Consider the following 20,426-nt stretch of genomic DNA (forward strand, 5'->3'; position numbering starts at 1 on the left):
CTGATGAGGCACAATTTCATCATTTTTCTCACAAAAGCTCATGGAAAAAATCAAGATATATTTTGTGTTTACCTTCTCTCCTCAGACTAGTCTCTGGCAATAAAGATGTGCTCATCTCTGGCTTATTTTCCAATTTAAAAAATAAAAAACACAAAGTAACAGACAAACCTAAAGAGAATCCAATTAATTTCGGGACTAATGGGCAATTTCATTTCTAATTAAGATGCACTGGCATCCTAATTAAAATTCCCTGGCAATGACAGGCTGCTTGGCTGTTCTGGGGGGCAGGGGAAGGGGGTGGCAAATGGAACACAGCAAGGCAAGGGTAAGGTGCAATGACAGGATCTTACTTTGGTGTGTAATTAAAATCTTTACCACTGCATGGCAGACTGGACCTAATTACGGAATTGCTATTTACATAGTTTTAATTAATTCATCCTCACTTGGCAATACCATACAGAGAGAAGAGTAAAGCTTCCCATTGCTCAACCTCAGAACAGGAAGCAGACAGTGCGAAGTCGAGTTCAGGACCATGGTTGTGTGGGTGTTTTGACAATAAATGACGATCACTGTGGGTACAGGCTGACGGCAAAGGGGAACAGTATTTATGTTGCCTAGCCCTCCCAACAGCAACAGCCTTCCAAAATGAAGAGCCAACCCTGCTCCCCTAAATCCTGGCCTCTTCCTTCCAAAGAATCAAGGCCTTCTTTGGAGGGGTCAGTCACACCAGGGAAGAAACACAAGTTTTAACTTCTGGTGACTTTTTGGATACCCGCAATTTTAGAATGAAATATTTCATAACGAGAATAACTTTCCTCCCAGTCTAACGTAACAGATGCACTATGAGAGAAAAGGCCCGCTGACAAGAGCACTGAGGACATTGTGTGGAGGTGGTATGGGCAGAAGGCTAGCCTCCACCCCAAAAAGCTACTAGTTCATTCTGACTGCCTTCTGACAGCAAGAATGGGAAGATGACAAGGTGAGGAATCAGCCAGCCTGACCCAGTGTGCTGCAAAACTGAGCAGCCTCATAGTAACCTTTCTGTTTGGACTTTTACAAAACATAAAGAAACATCTGTACTAAAAATCCCTATTTACCTCAATTTAAAATGGAAGGAGTTCATGGTCAAAAAAATGCTAAAAATAGTATATTTTCACATTACAGCTATGAAAATCCAGCATGATCAGAAATAATTTCTTTTTTTACACGAAGTCCTTCATAATATTTACATCTCAGTTGGATGTTTCCTTGGGAGCAGGTGGTGGTATTTTAGGAGTGTTTTAAATAAGGAGTGGTATGGTACTATGTTTAGTTTATTTTTAAGGGAGACAGTGAAAGAATGGTTAAGAAAATGATGCACTAAGACTCTGTACCCAAAGTTCTCTTTTTCAGAGCCCAAATCTGTGAATTTTTCCAAAAGAGAAAGAGGAAACAGCACCTCACCTGATACAAACCAACCTGAAGAATAAAAGGTTCATAAAACCTCAAGCTTTTTAAAGTTCCTCAAAAATGCCATTACAGTCCACCCCAAAGGACAGTCCCCTCCAAGGCACCAAGGAGCTGCTATTACTCAAGGTTTCACAGGTCACCGCCCCGCATTAACTCCTGAAGATAGATGGTGTTCATGTGATAGGCTGCCATCCAATCGGAGTGTCTCCTGGCATTCCAGCTATAGGACTGAGAGGCTGCTGCATAATACTCCTGCCATGCCCAGTAGCAGGATCTCCAGTAATCCTCATAACTCTGAGGATTGGGGGGGAAAACTGGAGGCTGCTCCCCAGCATGACCGCGCCAACTCTCCTCGTGAGGCTCCCGCTGCAGCTGGTGGGGCACCCGCTTGGGAACACTTCTCCTGCTGCGCTTAGAGGTCTGGTTAGCTCCTTCCTCCCTCCCCAGGGCTTTCGTCGAGATGTGAGGGACATCGTGGCTTTCCTCCACACTCCGGGTTTCACTTCTATTCAAGGGCTGATTAGGAGAAGCAAGGCCTGCCATGCAGGCTAGTTCACCTTCTCTCACCTGGTTGTCAGAAGAGCCTTCTAAACACGACTTGTTGCCTTTGCTCTGGGACGATGCTCTTGAGCAGCCAGAATCACTGTCACTAGCCGAATCTTCCGAGCGGCCGCTGCTCACCAAAGCCCGGGGGCTCTCTTGAGTTTGTCTCCATTTCAATAGACCGTTTTGGGGCTGCAGGGCCTGCTCCCCAGGACCAGTATAGTGCCTGATAATTTCTACATGCCTCTCTAGTCCCTCTTTAATGTAATGTTCGTAATCCTCCACCAATTCCGAGTAAGTCACTACACAGGGTTGCTGGGTCTTAAAGGAAGACAGACAAGGGATTTTGGGAAGTGTGGCAAGTGAAGCTTCTCTGGTCTGGTTCTGAAAGATGCTGGAACTTTCAACAGGGGTCTGAACGTAGTTCTCGACTGGTTCTTTCAATTGTGTGGGACAGCCCACCCCCCTGGAGAGCTCCACTTTTTCTTTGGTTCCATACTCTGAATGGCTTTTTCCTGGGTGTTTTTGCTTGGTAGCTTTCTTTGATTTGACCATCCCTGCAGGACCTGAAGCTGTCTGAGATAGAGCCACATGGCTGTTCTGAGCTTTCTGTGCCTGAATGATCCGATCTGGTTTCTGAATTGTTTTAGGGGGTTGGATGGGTACATTAACTGAGTCAACCGTAGGCTCGGCCGCTTTGACCTCAACATCCCAATCCAAACATTCTTCCATCAGTCCAGGAGGAATTGGATCTACATAATAAAAAAAGGAAAGAGTTAATATTCTCCTAATACTCTTATCAACTTCCATAGAACTGCAGCATAGGCCTCCGCGGTCCTAAGAACACTTTTCTTACGAGCTGTTCCTGGAATATGGCAGACAAGCTCCATCCTTCCCAGCAGCACTTCCATCTGGTAGAAGGATCAAAAGTTTCTGAGGATGTGGAGAATTCTTTCCCAGAATTTTCCTCTTCCATTTCCCTTTATCAAACTTAAGAAAGCAGAAGAGGAACAGGACTTGTGTTCCCCACAACTCCTCACCTACTGGGAATTCAATTAAACCCAATAAACATTTATTGAGCACTTAAAGCATACAAAACATTATTCTTGGGATACAGAGACTGATATTCCTGCTTCCAAGTTTAAAATCTAATTGGAGAGAAGAGGGAAGGATGGGCAAGTGCGAGAGAATATTAAACTGTGCATGCCTTTGACCCTGCAATACCAATACTAGGTATACACTCCAAAGAGATCCAAGAAAGAGAAAAAAAAGAGCCATACATACAAAACTATCTGTAGCAAATACACTACAAAAAGTAGTGTCAAAAAACTGGAAACTGTGGGGATGCCCATCAACCAGGGAATGGCTGAACAAATTCTGACAGATATACACGAGAAGTGTTGATAGAAATAATAAAGGGGATGGTTTCAGAGAAACCAGGGAAGACTTGAAATGATGCAGAGTGAGGTGCGCAAAACCAGATGAACAAGTTACACAGTAACAGCAATACTGCAAAGACAAATGAGTTTGGGGATGAGAAAACAAAATATATTTGAAAATAAAATTTAATTCAGAAGAGGGAGAGACCAGTGCACAGGAGAGAAGTACTGTGAGTAAAATGAGCTGGGTCGTGAAAGAAGGGAGAATGTCAACAGATGGATAGAGGGAAGAGGAATACAGAAGGAGAGAACACCACTCCAGATTCAGGAAGATGGCGTGAGAAAAGGCGAGGAGACAGAAAAGGGAAAGGGTGGGAAATTGACAGTAGTCCAATCTGGCTAGAACATTGACTATGTGAAGAAGAAAAGAATGGAAACGTGGGCTGGAGCCAGATTATGCTGGGCCATGAACACCAGGATCAGAAGTTGATACTTTAACCAAGAGGCAATGAGAAGGCCCTGTAAAAAGCACTCTGAATCCCACCAGGATGACAGATAAGAGAGGCATCACTTAAGTTCAGATTAAATACTGAAAGTGACAGAAAAAGTAAAGAGCTGGCTAACAAAAAGTGTGAACAGGGAGTTGCAGCACCATCTTCTAGATGGTTCAGGACTCTTTCCTTCTACCAACAAACATGCAAACAGTCAGGTCTGTCTTTCCACATTAGAAATAATGAAGCCCCTACATTAAGGCCTTGGCTCAGCTTCATTCTTCCTGCTGATACCCCTGCCTACTATGTAACTCAGGGACCTCCCTTATATTTTGACCCCTTGATATCTAAACACTATGGCCTAAGTTTCTGACAGCCATGATGCCCCTACCCCCATATCTCTTTTGTTGCCCAGATCCTCTATCTAGACCATCTCTGATCCTTTTGTCCCTAGTCTTCGAACCTGAATTGTTCTTGATCCCTCTCAGCTGACTTCCTTAAGACTCTGGCCTTCTTTCCCCACCAGAGCTACCTGCTTCTCACTGCCTTAGGTGACTTCCCTGGACTTGACCACTGTCTCTCTTAACTTAAAAGTTCTGGTCAACTCCCAATCTCATCCAGCCAAATTCCCAGGCCTCTCTCAGCTATTCTGTTGTCACCCAAGTCCCAGAGTAATACACACCCACAAAGATTTCTCCACACTCTCAAAGATCTACTATATTTATTATTACATAGTGAAAGATTCCAACTTGGCACCTTCATGCTCTTTATCATGCTATTCCCTTCAGGCTCCCCCCGCCCCAAAAAAGGACATTTATTCTAACACGTTTCCACCAAAGGGGGCTTTGCTGGCCAATTCTCTGGCAGACCTTAAAGTAAGAAACAAAGATGAATACTTAACATTATCATTTTTTTTTCCTTTGGTGAAGCAATTGGGGTTAAGTGAGTCACAGAGCTAGTAAGTGTTACGTATCTGAGGCCGGATTTGAACTCAAGTCCTCCTGACTCCAGGGCCAGTGCTCTATCCACTGTGCCACCTAGCTGCCCTAACATTATCATTTTTAAAGTACTTTGCATAAACAGTAATCAAACTGGACTATTACACATAGAATGGACTTCCCAAGAGACAGCATGTTACTATTTTACCTCTGGAACTAAAATTTAAGACTTGACCAATTTCATGCTTAATATTCCTTAAAACTATATACTGTTGGGGCAGGTGATGCAGTGCATAGAGCATTGGCCCTGGAGTCAGGAGGACCCTAGTTCAAATCCAGGTCTCAGACCAAATACTTGAAACTTACTAGCTGTGTGATCCTGGGCAAGTCACTTAACCCCAACTGCCTCGCCAAAAACAAAAAACTATATACTGTTAATTGATATCAAATTGCTTGCCTTCTCAAAGATAATGGGGGGGGGGGGGCAGGAGGAAGGGAGAGAATTTGAAACTCAAAATTTTTAAAAACAATTGTTACAACAAATTTTACATGTACCTGAGGATATTTAATGAAATAAATAAAAAATATATTTTTAAAACTATAGTGTTGGGGCAGCTAGATAGTGCAGTGGATAGAGCACCAGCCCTGGAGTCAAGAGGACCTGCGTTCAAATCCAGCCTCCAACACATGACACTCACTAGCTGTGTGACTCTGGACCAGTCACTGTTAACCCCAAATGCCTCACCAAAAAAAAAAAAACCCAAAAACCCCACAACAACAACAAAAAACTATATACTGTTAAATTTGGGATTAAGATTTTTTTCAAAGAAATTAATTTCTCCAGGTATATTAATTCTGATTATTCAATAAATATGTTAAGTCCTATATTCTAAATATTAACATTTAATTAGCTTAGTTGGTTCAAAAAAAAAAAAGCTTTACAATTATTTTTCATTCATCCACCTATGAAACTCAACATATTAAGAAATACTTTCTTTCATGAGCAAGAACTTCTCTTTTCTCTAACCTCCCAAAACATTTTATGTCTCTTGTGATATTTTCACATTCTACATTAGTTATTTGTGTGACTATTTTATCTTCCCTATTACATCTTAAGCCCCATGAGGACAAGGGCCATATTTGTATCTATCTTGCCCACAGCACCTAACACAATGCCTTACAAAACAAACAAACAAACAAAAAGCATTTACCCTATTTTCTGAATTGAATGATCAAATATAACAATATTCCCATATGACTAGGTTTTTTTTAAAAAACATTCACTAAGTGTCAAACATAATGCTTAAAAATAAAAGGACAGAGCATAAATGACATTAAAACAGTAGTTCCATCAAATCCTGTGTACAGATCAAAATACTGCCAAACTTGAAAATGGTCTAACAACCTGTACTTACACAAACAAAAAATTATGCAAAGACCAATCCACCTGAATAAAAAGCAGAGCTAACATGGTAATCAAATACATATTGCGCTAGGCAGATCTTCAACAAATTTCTGATAACAAACTGTACCTGGCAAAGAGAGGAGGTTAAGATTACATTTCTGAGCAATTGTCATCATCATATTTTCTTCCTCTCCCCGGCAACAATAGGTCACAGCTAGCCCCAAAGTACCTAAAACAGAGAAGTATAAAATTACACTTGCTGCCGGACATAAATGATACCTGCAATTCCAACCATTTCATAAGGGCCCTTTCCTCAAATAAAGTAAACCATATTTTGTTTTATCTTTTACCAAAACGTCCAGCTCTGCCAATCCGATGCATGTATGTTTCCCAGTCCAATGGCACATCCAAATTTACAACCAGATTCACCTTCTCAGCATCAATCCCACGTGAAGTCTCAAAATGAATAAGATAGCAGTTGTTTACTTAATAATGTTCCCTTATATTATTTCAAAATGTACACTGTAATTTCCACCAAAAAAAAAAATCTATAATACTATGGCACAATCACAGATGAAGTGCCAAATTAAGTGCGTTTGGAAGCATGGGTGAAGTTAAATGTGTTTTCTAAATTCTGCATGTGATATAACAGAAACAGTATCTGACTAAGACTTAAGTCCTAACTCCTACACTTACTAGCTATCTCACTTTGGGAAAGTCTTTTAAACATCAATAAGCCTCAGTTTCTTCATCTGAAAAATAGATAATGCACCAAATACTGCATAAATATAAACTATTAATGTGAACCATTACTGCTTTAGCTCTAAGAAAAGGGACAAATATCAGAGCCATTTTAAGAAATCATTCCACGGAGCTGGAAAGGGGTAGACTGTCTTCTGGTATCCTCTCAACCCATGAACATAAAATATACTAAATCTGTACATCTGAGGACTAGAACATGTGTCGAGATGTTAGTCATCCAAAGTGAACAGGAAGCTTACCAAATCTGTTGAAATGAGGACTCTGCAATGGAACTGCTTCAGCTTGGCCATAGCATCAAGACGCTGGTTTTGATTCATGCTACCTGAAGAGATCCAGGAACATCAAATGTTTTATAAGCGCTTTCTAAGCACTGGTGCTGCTGCTTTTTGCCATCACTCAAATACATAAAAGCAGTAACCCTGACTCCCGCTCTCAGTATTTTAAATAACCTATTTCAAGACTTTGACATTTATAATTTCATTCATATGGGTAAGTCCTCCAAATGATGCAAATTCTGACCCCTTCAAACTTTAGTAGATTGTCTGATACACTGATAGACATGAAAGAACTCATCATGTGGTGATGACGCTCACCAAATGGAGGTAGGCTGGTCTCTGGATGACAGTAACTGGGCGTACACTAGGCCTCCCTTGTCCAGTAGGACCTCCCAAAGCTTGTCTTCTTACTGTCATAGCTTTCTAGAACCTAGGGTCACTTGCACAATGAGGCATAATAGCAAAACTTCAGTTCTCTTCAAATTTCTTTCCTACACATGATAAAAACAGCTGGCATTTATAGAGGCTTTAAAGGTTTACAAAGCACTTTATAAGTATTATCTCATCCCCACTTTACAGATGAGGAAACTAAGGCTGAGAAAGGTTAAGTGACATACACAGGGCCACACGCAGCTAGATTTGAACTCAGACTCCAGCTCTGTATCTAGCTGCCACGTGATGTGACAATGAGATATGAGTTACTTAGAATGTGAATGATTCTGAATGAGTTACAAGAGAGATGACCTTGTTAGAATATGGCTCTAGAATAGGAATATTTTCAATTCATCACCACATACACATACACAGACACACACACATACATACACACACACAGAGTACCTATACCTGATATGTTTCAACAAAAATGTACATATTACATAATAAATGCTCCAACGACGATGAAATACACTGGAAAGAGTATCTGAAACAGTTGGGCTAGAGTTCCATTTACTAGCTGTGTGAAGTCACCATCTCTCTGAGATTCAGTTTGCCCATTTATAAAATAGGGATGACACTTGAACCATCTATCTCACAAGGGTCTTATAAAAGGAGATTGATGTAAATTTCACTTTGTAGCCACACAAGGCATCATAACTATAAATATGAGCTCCCATCCTGATTACCATGAAGGCTTAACATACATTATACTTTGCACACTTTGGAGGGTTTTCTGACACAAATTAAAAATGTTTTTCTATCAAAAAACACTGTCCCAAACAACTAATAGGTGAAAACCATACCTGAGTCACAAAAACCCCTCATCTTAGTCAACTTACTCGCTATCTGAAAAAAATACCCTAAATAACTCATTCCTGCTAGTCCAAAAGAGATACTTTAACCATGTGGAAGGAAATGGCAACTTCTTTTATCTCCCGTAAGAAAATAAAACTGGCAATTCTATTTAGATTACGAAATCTCATCACTGTTATGTAACTTAACTAACAAAGTAATCTTTTCACCTGTAAAATAAAGTTCACAAAGGACATCACAAACATACTCTAGAATTCCACAAAGACAATTTTCAAACTGAACACTACTTTGTACTACTTTGAAATTACAGAAAAATTGGGGAAAATCCTTTTTTTTAACCTATCAAAGTAAAATTTAAGTAGCAATTTTCTTTATTTGGAAGTTACTCATTTGACTGCCTCAAAATCCCAAGATTACATCTGACTACCGATTTCCTCCTTCTTACTTTGGGAACTTTGTTCCAAGGTATTACTAACAAAGGTTAAAAGAAGAACCACTTACCTGAAATGCACTCAGCAGGAAAGCCCTTGGATGACAAGATATCAGCCAAATGCTGGGCTCTGTGGAAAAACAATATACAGAACTCAAATCTTATGATTACACAATTCATCCAAAAAACTTTCAGATTCCCATGAATATCTTTCTCCTTCACCCAGTATCTCAATCTTAAATTATGTTACCTGCTATGTAAATTAGAGAAGACCAAAGCTTGATTAAATGGAATTCTACTGAATAATTCTTGCAAGTGTTGGGTCTTTTCCTCAAAAATTTTATGAGGCAAGGGATGTGAATTTACCACTTTGTAATACTGCTTCAGCCCTATGCAAAAAAATTAGGAATCATTAATAGAGAACGAACAGGCATCATGCCATATGTCAAGAATTATTACAAGAGCTATAACAGATATGTACTAACAGCTGCCAATGGAGGAAAAACTATCAGAATATCATTTAATAATATGCCAATGGACATATCTAAAACCTAGACATACCAATAAGACTTGGGTCACTGGAATTCAGCCTCACAAATGTGGGGTCTCTCATGTACCTCGTCAAAGCACTGGCCAAGAATTCAGGGTAGGTAGCTGATACTGCCAGCATCTGTTTGTTGGCAGGCAGAGAGGAATAAATCCAACTGCAGATAACAGAAGAAAAATAAACACTCTGGAGATATTGAATGCAAGAATCCCTTAGAAAAGAAAGTGAAAGATATTTATGCATTTTGTTTTAATGGTTAGTCCAGTTATTTTTCTTACTTTATTTGTTCCTGGAAGCTCCCTTCTTCTAGAAGTTTATCTGCCTCATCCAGTATAAAAAGACGGATACTGGCTGTGTTCAAGTAGTCAAGTTCTATTAACTGTTTAATTCTGCCTACATGTCAGAAAAAATAAAAAATAACAGTGAAGGAGCAACTATGTACAAAGCAAACATTTAAGCATTATGCGTATGTGTATGTACATATGTAAATATACATACACACAGATATAATATCACTTTTTAAGAATCTAAACAATAGTGACAGCAACTGTTGGAAGCCTGAGAGCAGACCAAACAATATTAGTTATATTCCCCTAATTTCCTTCCCTAGTTCCCATTAAAATCCTGTGCATAGTTAATCAATAAACCAAAATGGAAATGAGGCCACAAATTCAAATTAATTCAATTTTAAAACCTTTTACCTAAAGTGCCTACTCAACATCTAATAAACTACTACTAAGTGCAATATTATCTCTCACACTGTGAAAGAGGCATATGGCTAGAGACTGAATTTCAGATTAAAAGACATAGATTCAAGTCCTGCCTGTTACGTAGACTGGCTGTGTGACCCTGGGCAAGTCACTCAGCTTCAGTGCCCCAGGCAGCATTTTAGATTCTAAGCTGCAAGATGGTTGCCAGGTTCCACTGGTAAAAGGAGCTCCACCTTCCTGAATTCTCCATATTAAGGAAATCACATGTGCAGACAAAAAAGGAAAAAAAAGGCAAAGTACAAGGCACTGCTAGGGGATAGTACTAAGAAAAAAAAAAAAAACTCTGCCTCCAAGAAGCTTCAACTAGGCCCAGGATGCTACCCTAAAACCAGACCTCTTCCCTTCTGAGGCATTCCTGTTTCGTTAACATTTTACAAGAAGACAACCAACTCCTGGCAGGCCTACAAATTAAGATAATCCATAATATATACATTAAAAATTAGTATCCACAAACCAGAAAGCCTGCCAGAAAGCAGCTAATAATCTTTCACATTGTCTTCAGACCCATTCTGCCCCAAATAACAATTATAATTTATTCTTCTGGATCTCAAGTTAAGAGGAATCCTTATTTTCACAAAAGCACAGATTTGGATTAGAGACCTCAGGTCATCTGGTCCATCCCCCTTCTTTTACAGATAAAGAAACAAAGGCCAGAAAAGTTAAATGACACAGGTATGTAGAAGTAGCAAAGCCAGCATTCAAAATCAGGTTCTCTAACTCCAAAACTACCACTCTTCCCCAGGTACCACACTGATTTCTCATTTGCTTAGTGCCCATCTCTCTGCTTTAGTGCTCCTGACACTGGCCATTAAAAGAGCAACCATTACCACTTGCAGAATATACAACGTCCTTGACCGGAAAAGAAGTTCATTCAGTTCCTAAAAGTAACAACAGTAAACAAGGGGACAAACTTACCAGGGGAACCAACAGCAACATGGCACTTTTTAAGTCTGGTCTTGTCTTGAGATAAAGGTGTCCCCCCAATAAAGACATGGCATTCTAAACCTTCCATTTTGATTCCAATGGCTGTGATAACAGAATGGATCTGCACAGCAATCTCTCTTGTAGGAGCCAAGATCAGGATCTGGGGGTTGGGGGAATAGGGAAGAGAAAGGAAGAAATCAATTCTCTTTTCAGAATAATTTTTAAAAATATGGAAATCATCTAGTCCCCAGAAATACTCCCAAGGGATGAAGGAGAAAATAGCCTGCTATGACTCATGTGCACAAGTCTTCCAACCGCCTGTCACCACTACAGAAGCAGTTTGAGCACCACCACAGCACTATCTTCCTGGAAGACGCTGAATGGCAAGTGTTTAAGAAATCATGGAAGGATACTCAACTTATCACTCCTTCATGTCAAAAGTGAAGCTGAGGAATCAATCAACTCAACAAAGCAGGGCACTAGGCATGGGGAAATATGTAAAGTATGGATAAGGCCCAAGATCTACCCTCCTCAGAGGAAACTCATAATGATGCTACCGGAAGGCTCCTATGCTCAGAACTGAAAACTTCAAGCTTTGGACTCTCCCTGCTTTGTCCTTTGCCATTCGTCCTCACCACCATCATCACACTTAAAGGTCCCTTTCACACCTCACAAAGCCATTGGCTAGGGAGTTGCAAAACCCATTTGCTTGAGTTCTCCAATTGAAACTCACCTGGGTGGCCAGGTTTTCAAGAATTAGCGAGTCTAGAGCCACGGTGGAGAACACACAGGTTTTCCCGGTGCCAGACTTGGCCTGAACGATTAAATCTGGGGGGAAGCAAACAACTACTATTAGAGTTACTGTTAAAAACATCTGGGTGGATACAATTGCACCTCGTCAGAGGTGGGAACAGGGCTGTCTGCTCGCATGCTGCCGTCTTCCCCGTTAGATTGCAAGCTCTCTGAAGGCAGGGGCTGGTTTGGCCTTCCGCTGTTCGCCCAATTTATCAATGTTCATTCACTTGGAAGATCAAGGATTTCAATTGACCCTTCCAGTCCCGTCCTGTCTCGTCCGGCCCCCCACCCCAGGTTAGGTCGGCATTCAGAAAGCCACGTGCAAGAGGCCGGTGGGAGCCCAGACCCTGGGAAGGGAGATGGAGGAGGGGACTCCTCTGGGCCGGGGGGCTGGGGCGGCCCCGACCTGCCTCTGCTTGGTTCAACGGAGGGTACAAGAGAGCAGGGTGCGGGCCCCGGGCCTTACCCAGGCCGCAGCGCCCCAGCGGGATGGCCTTGAGCTGCACCGGCGAGGGCCGCTCGAAGCCGGCCGCCCGCAGCCCCTCCAGCACCGGCCGCGACAGCAGCAGCGACCCGAAGTCCGCCGGCTCGGCCAGCAGCACGTCCCCGGTGCGCGCCCGCGGGCCCCCCACGTCGTGGGCCGTGCGCAGGCTCCGGCCTTGTCCGAGTTCCCCCGGATCCACGAAGGGGTCGGGCACGGGAGCCAAACCCGCCGACATCGCGCCGCCATGACTCTCAGACGCCGCCGCCGCCACCGCAGCCATGCCGCCCACAACCGTCGCGGGATCTCGCGAGAGTAGTGGGGCGGGGCGTAGAGGCGGCCTCGCGAGGCAAGAGAAACAACTTTATTGACAAGCCGTCCAGAGCGGATACAGACAGTCGGGGCGGGCCTAGTAGTACTGGGAGGGAGGGCGAAGTGAAGGCCAATAGAGACACTGGAGCAGAGAGAGAGGCGGGATCGAGAGACTTGGAATCAAGGGCGGGGCGGGTGGGGGGGGTCAAAGGGAAGGAGGAAGGAGGGAGGGGCCGGAAGGAGGAGAGGTGTGGTGCCGCCTGCCGGCAGAGGGCGCCACCGGCTCACACTTCGGTCCGTCGCTCTGGGACTCCTAGGCGGCGCTCCTCTCCCTCTCTTTCCCCTTCCCTCTCCCCCTCCCTGGTGACCAGGGCACTGGAGGAGTCATGCGGCCCACCCCCGGCCCAAGGGGGCAGGTCAGCCTGGCCCCTCGAGGCTGCCGAGGCTTCCCCGCGCGTGGAAATCTCCAGGAGACCCAGCGGCTGGAACCGACGAAACCTCTATTCAGACCCTCAACCTTTCTCTGAGCTCAGCCCGCCCCGCCCCCGACATCCGGGCTACTGTTGGCCTGACGTCACGGCCGAAAGCATTATGGACGTCACAGGGTCATCACAATGACGCCAGACCAGCGAGAGCTGGGATCCGTCAAGTTTGAGCACCGATAGATTTTAGCACGATTATTTTCCAGTTTTTTTTTTTAAATAATTGAACTGCCAGCTTTTGTGCCAATCAGTCAATGTTTATTAAGTGCCTACTATGTGTCAGGCGCTGGGGAAACAAAAGGAGGCAAAGGACAATGCCTGCCCTCGAGGAGCTTACAATCTAATGAGAGTTGTAAAGCGTTTAGAGCAGTCCCTGTCACATAGTAGGTGCTTAATAAATGTTTCTTCTCTTCCCTACCCTTCCCAAGAAAAAGTTGTGCAAAAATAACCCACAGCAGGTTGGCTTCTGACGACGTATGCAGCGTTCTGTCCCGGTAGTTGCCCACCTCTTGTCCAAGAAAAGCATCTGAACATATTTCCCACGACTCCCTGGTATACAGGAAAAAAGGTGTGGGACCCTAGAGGTCATCTAATTCACTATGCACACACATAACATGTTAGAGAGGAAGCATTCTCCCAGAAAAGGGAAGGGACTTGGTCAAGGTCACACTGGTAGTGAGCAGCATAGCTGGGGCTGGGTGCAAAGTCCTCTGACAAACACACTCCTCCAATTAAGCTAGCTTGCCCTCATACTTCTGTGGTTCTGTAAGCCCCTGGATGTGGGTACTCCCTCCCTCCCAACAATATGGTTTCCAACCCATCTATGATACTGTTATCTTTGTCCTCCAATAAGCAACAGGCATTTTATTAAGTGCTTACTACGTACTAACACTGTACTAAAAATACAAGCAAAAATAAAGACAATCCCTGCCCTCAAGAAGCTTCCTTTCTAATGAAGGAAGACAGTAGTAGGTCAATAGGCTCAGTTTCTTATAATCTAGCCAATAGCTCACAAGTGTTCGGATTCCTTAAGAGTCTGGCCAATGTGGCGGATCTTTAATAAACCTTGTCTTTGGCTGAAAGAAGGCTTGTGTTGAATTCATTTGGGCAGGACCCACTTGTGATTTTAGGGTTCCAGCACCACTAAATCTCTAAACCTCAACATCACCGGTCTATCAGGAATCATTCAGAGTTGAAACTCTGCTTTTCAGATCTAAGGCCCAGCAAGCAAGTTGTACTCTGAGCTTGACATAACAACAATCCTTTGCGCTTACTCTCTGGATGTTGCAACCAAACGCAGAACATTAATGGTCCCTGAATTCAGGCACGCACCAACAAGCCTAGACGTGAAGCGCTGATACGTGTTGATATTTTGTCACTGGACAACTTTGCCTCACTGTTGCTGTTGTGCCTTACCACTGTTGCTACACTAGACTGTTTGATTTTTTTATTTAGTCCCAAATATATATATCAAGATTTAGCCTACTAGAGGAGACCCCAACACATGTGTCTAATTTCTGTCCCTCAAAGGAATAAAGAAACCTTTTTGCTTAAAAAAAAAAGTAGGTCAATAAGAACTTGCTAAAAAGTCTTCTAAAAACAGTCCCTGCCCTCAAGGAGCTCATAGTTTAATGGGGGGAGACAACAGGCAAACGACTATATACAAACAAGATACAAGCTAAATTGGAAGTGATCAACAGAGGGGGGCACTAGTTTTGGGGTTTTTTTTGCTTTTTGGTGAGGCAATCGGGGTTAAGTGACTTACCCAGGGTCACACAGCTAGTAAGTGTCAAGTGTTTGGTCTGAGGCCAAATTTGAACTTAGGTCCTCCTGACTTCAGGGCCAGTGCTCTATCCACTGTGCCACCTAGCTGCCTCGGGAAGACACTAGTATTAAGGGGGACTGGGAAAGGCTTCTTAGAAGGTGGGACTTTAGCTAGGATTTGAAGGAAGCCATTGAAGCTAGGAGGCAGAGATGAGGAGGGAGAAAATTCCAGGAATGAGGGACAGCCAGAGAAAATTCCTGGAGTCAGGAGATGGAGTGTCACGTGTAAGAAACGGTGTTACTGGATCACAGACTAAGTGCAGAGTAGTAAAGTGTAAGGAGACTGGAAAAGTAGCAAAGAGACAGGTTGTAAAGGGCTTTAAGAGCCAAACAGAGGGTTTTGTATTTTATCGCGGAGGCGCTAGGGAACCACTGGAGTTTATTGAATGGAGAGGTGACATGATCAGACCTACTTTTTAAGGAGATAAATTTGAAACCTGGAAAGACTTACAGGAACTGAAGCTGAGTGAAGTGAGCAGAACCAGAAGAACATGAAACACAGTGGCAGCAACACTGTGTGATGACTAACTTTGATAGATTTAGCTCTTTTCAGCAATTCAAGGATCTAAAACAACTCCCAAAGACTCATGATGGAAAATGCTATCCACATCCAGAAAAAAGTATGGAGTCAGAATGCCCATGGAAGCATACTATTTGCTCTCAATTTTTTTTTGTTCTTTCTTGTGGTTTTCCTCATTGGTTCTAATTCTTCTTTACAGCAGGATTAATGTGAAAATATGCTTAATATGAATGTATATGTAGAGCCTCTATCAGATTGCTTGCCATCTTGGGGAGGGGGGAGAGGAGGAGAAAATTTAGAACTTAAAATCTTATGGAAGTGAATGTTGAAAACTAAAAATAAATAAATAATTTTTTTAAAAAAAAGCAATAAATTTCCATTTCAAGAAAACCTTAAAAAAAAAAGAAGAAGATGACAAATTTGACAGCTGAATGAAGGATGGACTGGAGGGGAGAGAGCCTTGAGGCACTACTGCACAAGTCCAGCTGATGAAGACCCACCCCAGGATGGCGGCAAAGTCAAAGGAGAGCAGGTGACATACGTGAGAGATGTTATGAAGGTCAAACCAACAGAACTTAGCAACAGATTGAATGGGAAGGGGAGGGTTAAAGGAGAGAGAAGAGAGGTTGATGCTACCCAAGTATTAAGCCTGGGATCCTGGGAGGAAGGTGGTACCTTCCACAATAACAGGGAAATTAGGGAGAGCAGAGAGTTTGGGGGGAGGGGGGGGAAAGCTAATAAGTTTGGTTTCGTACATGTTGTGTTTGAAATAACTACAGGACACCCCGTTGGAGATTCCATTAGGCAGTTGGGGATGGATGTCTGGAGTTCAGGGAGACTGGAAGAGTAAATTTTAGAAGTATCAGCATAGAGATGATAACTGAATCGATGAGAGTTGATGAGATCACCACATGATAGAAGGAGAAAATAGAAGAGACAGAGTCCTACGGGATAGCCAGCATTAGGCTGAATGGCCTGGATGAAGCTCTAGCAAAGGAGAAAGACCCATCGGATGGGTAGGAGGAGAACCAGGAAACAGCAGTGTCATGAAAACCTAAAGAAAAGAAAGTCACCAGGAGAAAAGGGCGATCAAAAGTGTCAAAGGCTGCAGAGAGGTCAAGAAGGATGAGCATGGAGAGAAGACCAGTATAGCATCAGGTTTGGTGATTAGGACATCGTGAATAACTGGAGAGAGTAGTTTCTGTTGAATAATGAGGTCAGAAGCCAGGCTATAGACAATGAAAGGACCTGAAAAGAAGGTGGACGGAAGAAGGAAGTTACATGAACAGGGTATAATATTGAACTCTAGGAAGTCAGGAGCATCTGTAAGTTTCTTGAGGAAGAGAAACTGAATTATGAAAACTATCACACAGCACAGGATGGTGTTTGCCTAATGTTTGTTGTTTGAATGAATTGCAGTATTTAGATTGTGTGGTCTCCATGCTTCATAATTACAGTGTAGATGGAACAGAGCTTTTCTGGGGGACAGATTGCTAAATAACCAGTTATTTTGTTGCTAGCATGTATGCACAGTAATGGCACAAATGTAGTTCAAAGGCATAAGCGTAGCCTCTCTCATTTATCGAGCCCTGGATTTATTTGCATGCCAATCGGGAAGAATGATGGGAGCTGATAAGAATTGGGGATAATCTCTTACGCCCAATCCTCACACAACTTCTGTGGAATTTTGTGACTGAAGTGTCCCAAAAATGAGTTTGGGGATACAGATGGTCAATCAGAGATTTAACAATTCTTAAAAAGACTTTTCTAACCTCAAGTCACAGCATTGGCTGGGAAGAGAGGAGTAAAAGTTGGAAGCAGGAGACAGTCAAAAGAGTAGACTTAACCTCAGTTTGGAACCTTGACTGGATTTTGCTAGATATAGTGGTACATAACCTTTAAATACATATTAAAAAAGCTATTCCTTGGTAGGGAAGGGCTTACTAGCCACTACACTCTATGGCCTGAAGACCTGAAAACAGTAGCAAAGAATAGCTCAACAAGGAAAAATATCAGTGGACCAATCACATCCAGAAGAGATGATATAACAAACAGTGGATGAGTGATAGTCGTTAAAGATCATACCAGCAGTAAGAGAAGGTACATAAAGAGTAGAAGTGAATAACTAGAAAATATGCAGGAAGGGGAACCCATGTATAGGAACATGTGTGGCAAGGGCAAGTCACATCTCCAATACTGCCAAGTCACACTTCTGCTCTCCATTCTGTTGTCTCTTCTGACCAGGGTGTCTACATTTGGCTGAATGTGCTCTCTCTACTGATCTGATTATGACTGGGCTACTGTCTGCTGCCACGTGCTGGTTTTCAGAGTCTTCAAGTCATATATTGGCAGTATAGCAGTTGAGATGGCTTTCCCTGGCAAGAAAGGGATTTTAAAGCTCTTTTCTCATGGTTGAGGGCCACGAGCCACCATTCTGAGCCAGGAAGCCAGCAAAAGCCCCAGATTAAGTCTATTCTTTTGATTGCCTTTCTCCTGGTATCAGTCTCCAGTCCCTGGCAAACTCTCTGACTTGGGGTTAGAAATTCTTTTAGCTCCTATTAAATCTCTGATTGTCAATCTATGTCGCCAAAACCCATTGAGGGAAACCCACTTCAGTCCAATAGGAATTTAATTGAGGCAAGGTCTACAAGTCTCCATTAAGCTCCTATTATGCTCTGTGATGGGCTGGCAGATAAACCTTGGGACAAGAACAAAAAGACTTCCAAAAGCTAAGGAATTATGCCTTTCTTTCTTTATGTTCCTGATTTTATTATGCATATCTGCCAGCAATAAAAGCAACCAAATACTGGCTTAAACAGCCATTCTGGTCATCACAAAAGTAAAATTGAGGGCACTATATTTGTTATCCTACAGCACTGTGCTAGGCACTGGGGATAGTAGTATGAAGAATAAAATAATCCCTACTCAAGAAGAACTTGCTTTCCAATGGGGAAAACAATTACATATATAATCAAATACAGAATTATATAAATACAGAATAAAGACAAAGTAGCTAAACACAAGATAGTTTGGAAGGGAAGGCAGCAAAACCTCATTATAGAGAACATTTTGCTTTTTGTTATCTTTGGGAGAACTTCCCCTATGTGAATACCCTCCAGGTTGGATCATCACTCCATTGAATTTATTAAAATAAATGTCCTGCTAATTTATTAGCATTTTTCTGGATTTTAGCTTTCCCCTCCTGCCCCCCCCCCCCCCCCCCCCACACACACTAAGGGAACTGCAAGCCTTAGAGCAGGAAAAGCTTCATGTAGCATGTAGTAGGTACTTGAGCTGGATCTTAAAGGAAGAGAGAGATTCTGGGAGGTAGAGGAGAGGAGAGAGTGAATTTTAAGATTAGGGGATGGCCTGAGTTCAAATCCAGCTTCAGACCAAACACTTGACACTTACTAGCTGTGTGACCCTGGGCAAGTCACTTAACCCCAATTGCCTAAAAAAAAAAGAATGGGGAGATGGACATGGGGGCAAATGATACCAGCTGAACTGCCATTAGTATAACTTTTCATCTTGAGTTTTTCCAGCAGCTATGATGAGTTTGATTAACCAAATATGACAAAACTATCTATCTGTTTTTAAAATGAGAATGTCCTAATGAAGTGACGGGAAGGATCAGCCCTAGGTAATAAGAATTCATTAGGTTGATATTGTTAGGGAATATACCTCATGAGCGTGTGTACGAGGTTATGTGAGGTATGCTGGGTACATCTTATTTCAAATAGAATTGATATTTTGTGTCTCATTTTTAAATTTTTCATTTTTAAAGTGAAGTTTAGATGTTACTTTTTAATATTGTTTTATTAAATTTTTATTCCTTGCCTTGATGAATTCAAGATCCTTTATGACTGAGTAATCAATAAATGTTCACCTTAAAAAAAATATTTCCTGGCTGCACATACTAATACAATGTTCTAGACACACCTATGCTATCCTTCTAAGACACAGAGTAACATATTTAGCATTCAGGTGTCACAGTCATAGAGGGCTAGGCCTGAAGCCCGGAAGACTCATCTTGCTGAGTTCAAATCTGGCCATAGAAACTTACTAGCTATGTGACCCTGGGCGAGTCACTTAATCCTGCTTGCCTCAGTTTCCTCATCTGTAAAATAAGCTGGAGAAGGAAATGGCAAACCACTCCTGCATCTGTTTGCCAAGAAAACCCCAAATGGGGTCACAAAGAGTTGGACACAACTGAAATAACCCAACAACAAAATTTAGCATTAGGATGGTGATCAGCACAATTTGACTTTCTGTAAATGGTATAGAGAAGAAGTGAAAGAGGAATAATGATCTGAACTCCCTGGAGCTCTAACCAGTAGCCCAGTCCATGGGGATTTGCCTGATCATGTTTCAAAGAAATCTTCTGACTAGGTTCTTCTCCACCCTTCCCCACCCAATTCTTCGTTCTGTCCCAGAGACCACTTTGATTAATTGCCCCGATTATGCACTGAAGCCTGATTCTTTGGGGAGCAAGGTGTCAAGTTTGCTTTTCTCCTTGTGAAAACTGACGGGACTTTATTCATTCTTATCCAGGCAGCATAATAAATAACCTGCCCCCTTTGGCAGGGAGTTTATTACAGACTGATGGGATATTTAACAATAACTGGGGGCCCCATGATTTATTAGGTAGGAAGATTCACAGTGTCTCTGAAGACGGAGAATGTGGAATTTAATTGATAAAGTGGCTGTCACTAGCAATGAGACGTGCTCAATAGAATCCGCATTTGAAGGCTTTTTATTGGAGCTGTCAGGAAGGGTTTCTGCTAATCATATTCACCTCCTGGAGATGATGGTGTCTGCTACTGATATGTAGCTGAGGGACAAATGGTA

General features: G+C 42.4%; 1 protein-coding gene across 1 annotated transcript; it reads right to left on the reverse strand.

Annotated features, from left to right (window-relative positions):
* Window positions 1-1,129: 1,129 nt before the first annotated feature.
* On the reverse strand, window positions 1,130-12,705 carry DDX20 (DEAD-box helicase 20). The gene is made up of 11 exons (XM_027860368.1): window positions 12,426-12,705; window positions 11,898-11,992; window positions 11,156-11,324; window positions 9,749-9,863; window positions 9,485-9,627; window positions 9,174-9,312; window positions 8,995-9,053; window positions 7,207-7,289; window positions 6,556-6,661; window positions 6,333-6,434; window positions 1,130-2,744 (listed from the first exon to the last, which is right to left on the reverse strand). The coding sequence occupies exons 1-11, from the start codon at window positions 12,676-12,678 to the stop codon at window positions 1,579-1,581; spliced, it is 2,430 nt and encodes an 809-aa protein (XP_027716169.1). The 5' UTR covers window positions 12,679-12,705; the 3' UTR covers window positions 1,130-1,578.
* Window positions 12,706-20,426: the final 7,721 nt, after the last annotated feature.

The sequence above is a fragment of the Vombatus ursinus genome, unplaced genomic scaffold (genome assembly GCF_900497805.2).
Source record: "Vombatus ursinus unplaced genomic scaffold, bare-nosed wombat genome assembly UNPS02014179.1, whole genome shotgun sequence".
Classification (NCBI taxonomy): domain Eukaryota; kingdom Metazoa; phylum Chordata; class Mammalia; order Diprotodontia; family Vombatidae; genus Vombatus; species Vombatus ursinus.

What these genes read in the sequence shown, in the direction of transcription:
- DDX20 (XM_027860368.1), bottom strand. Translation starts at nt 12,678, where the DNA reads ATGTCGGCGGGTTTGGCTCCCGTGCCCGACCCCTTCGTGGATCCGGGG. An exon ending in TCCTCATTTCAACAGATTTG is followed by an intron (nt 6,662 to 7,206) that starts GTAAGCTTCCTG and finishes ATTCATTTTGAG; the next exon opens with ACTTCACGTGGGATTGATGC. An exon ending in TGGCAGAGCTGGACGTTTTG is followed by an intron (nt 6,435 to 6,555) that starts GTAAAAGATAAA and finishes TCTCTGTTTTAG; the next exon opens with GTACTTTGGGGCTAGCTGTG.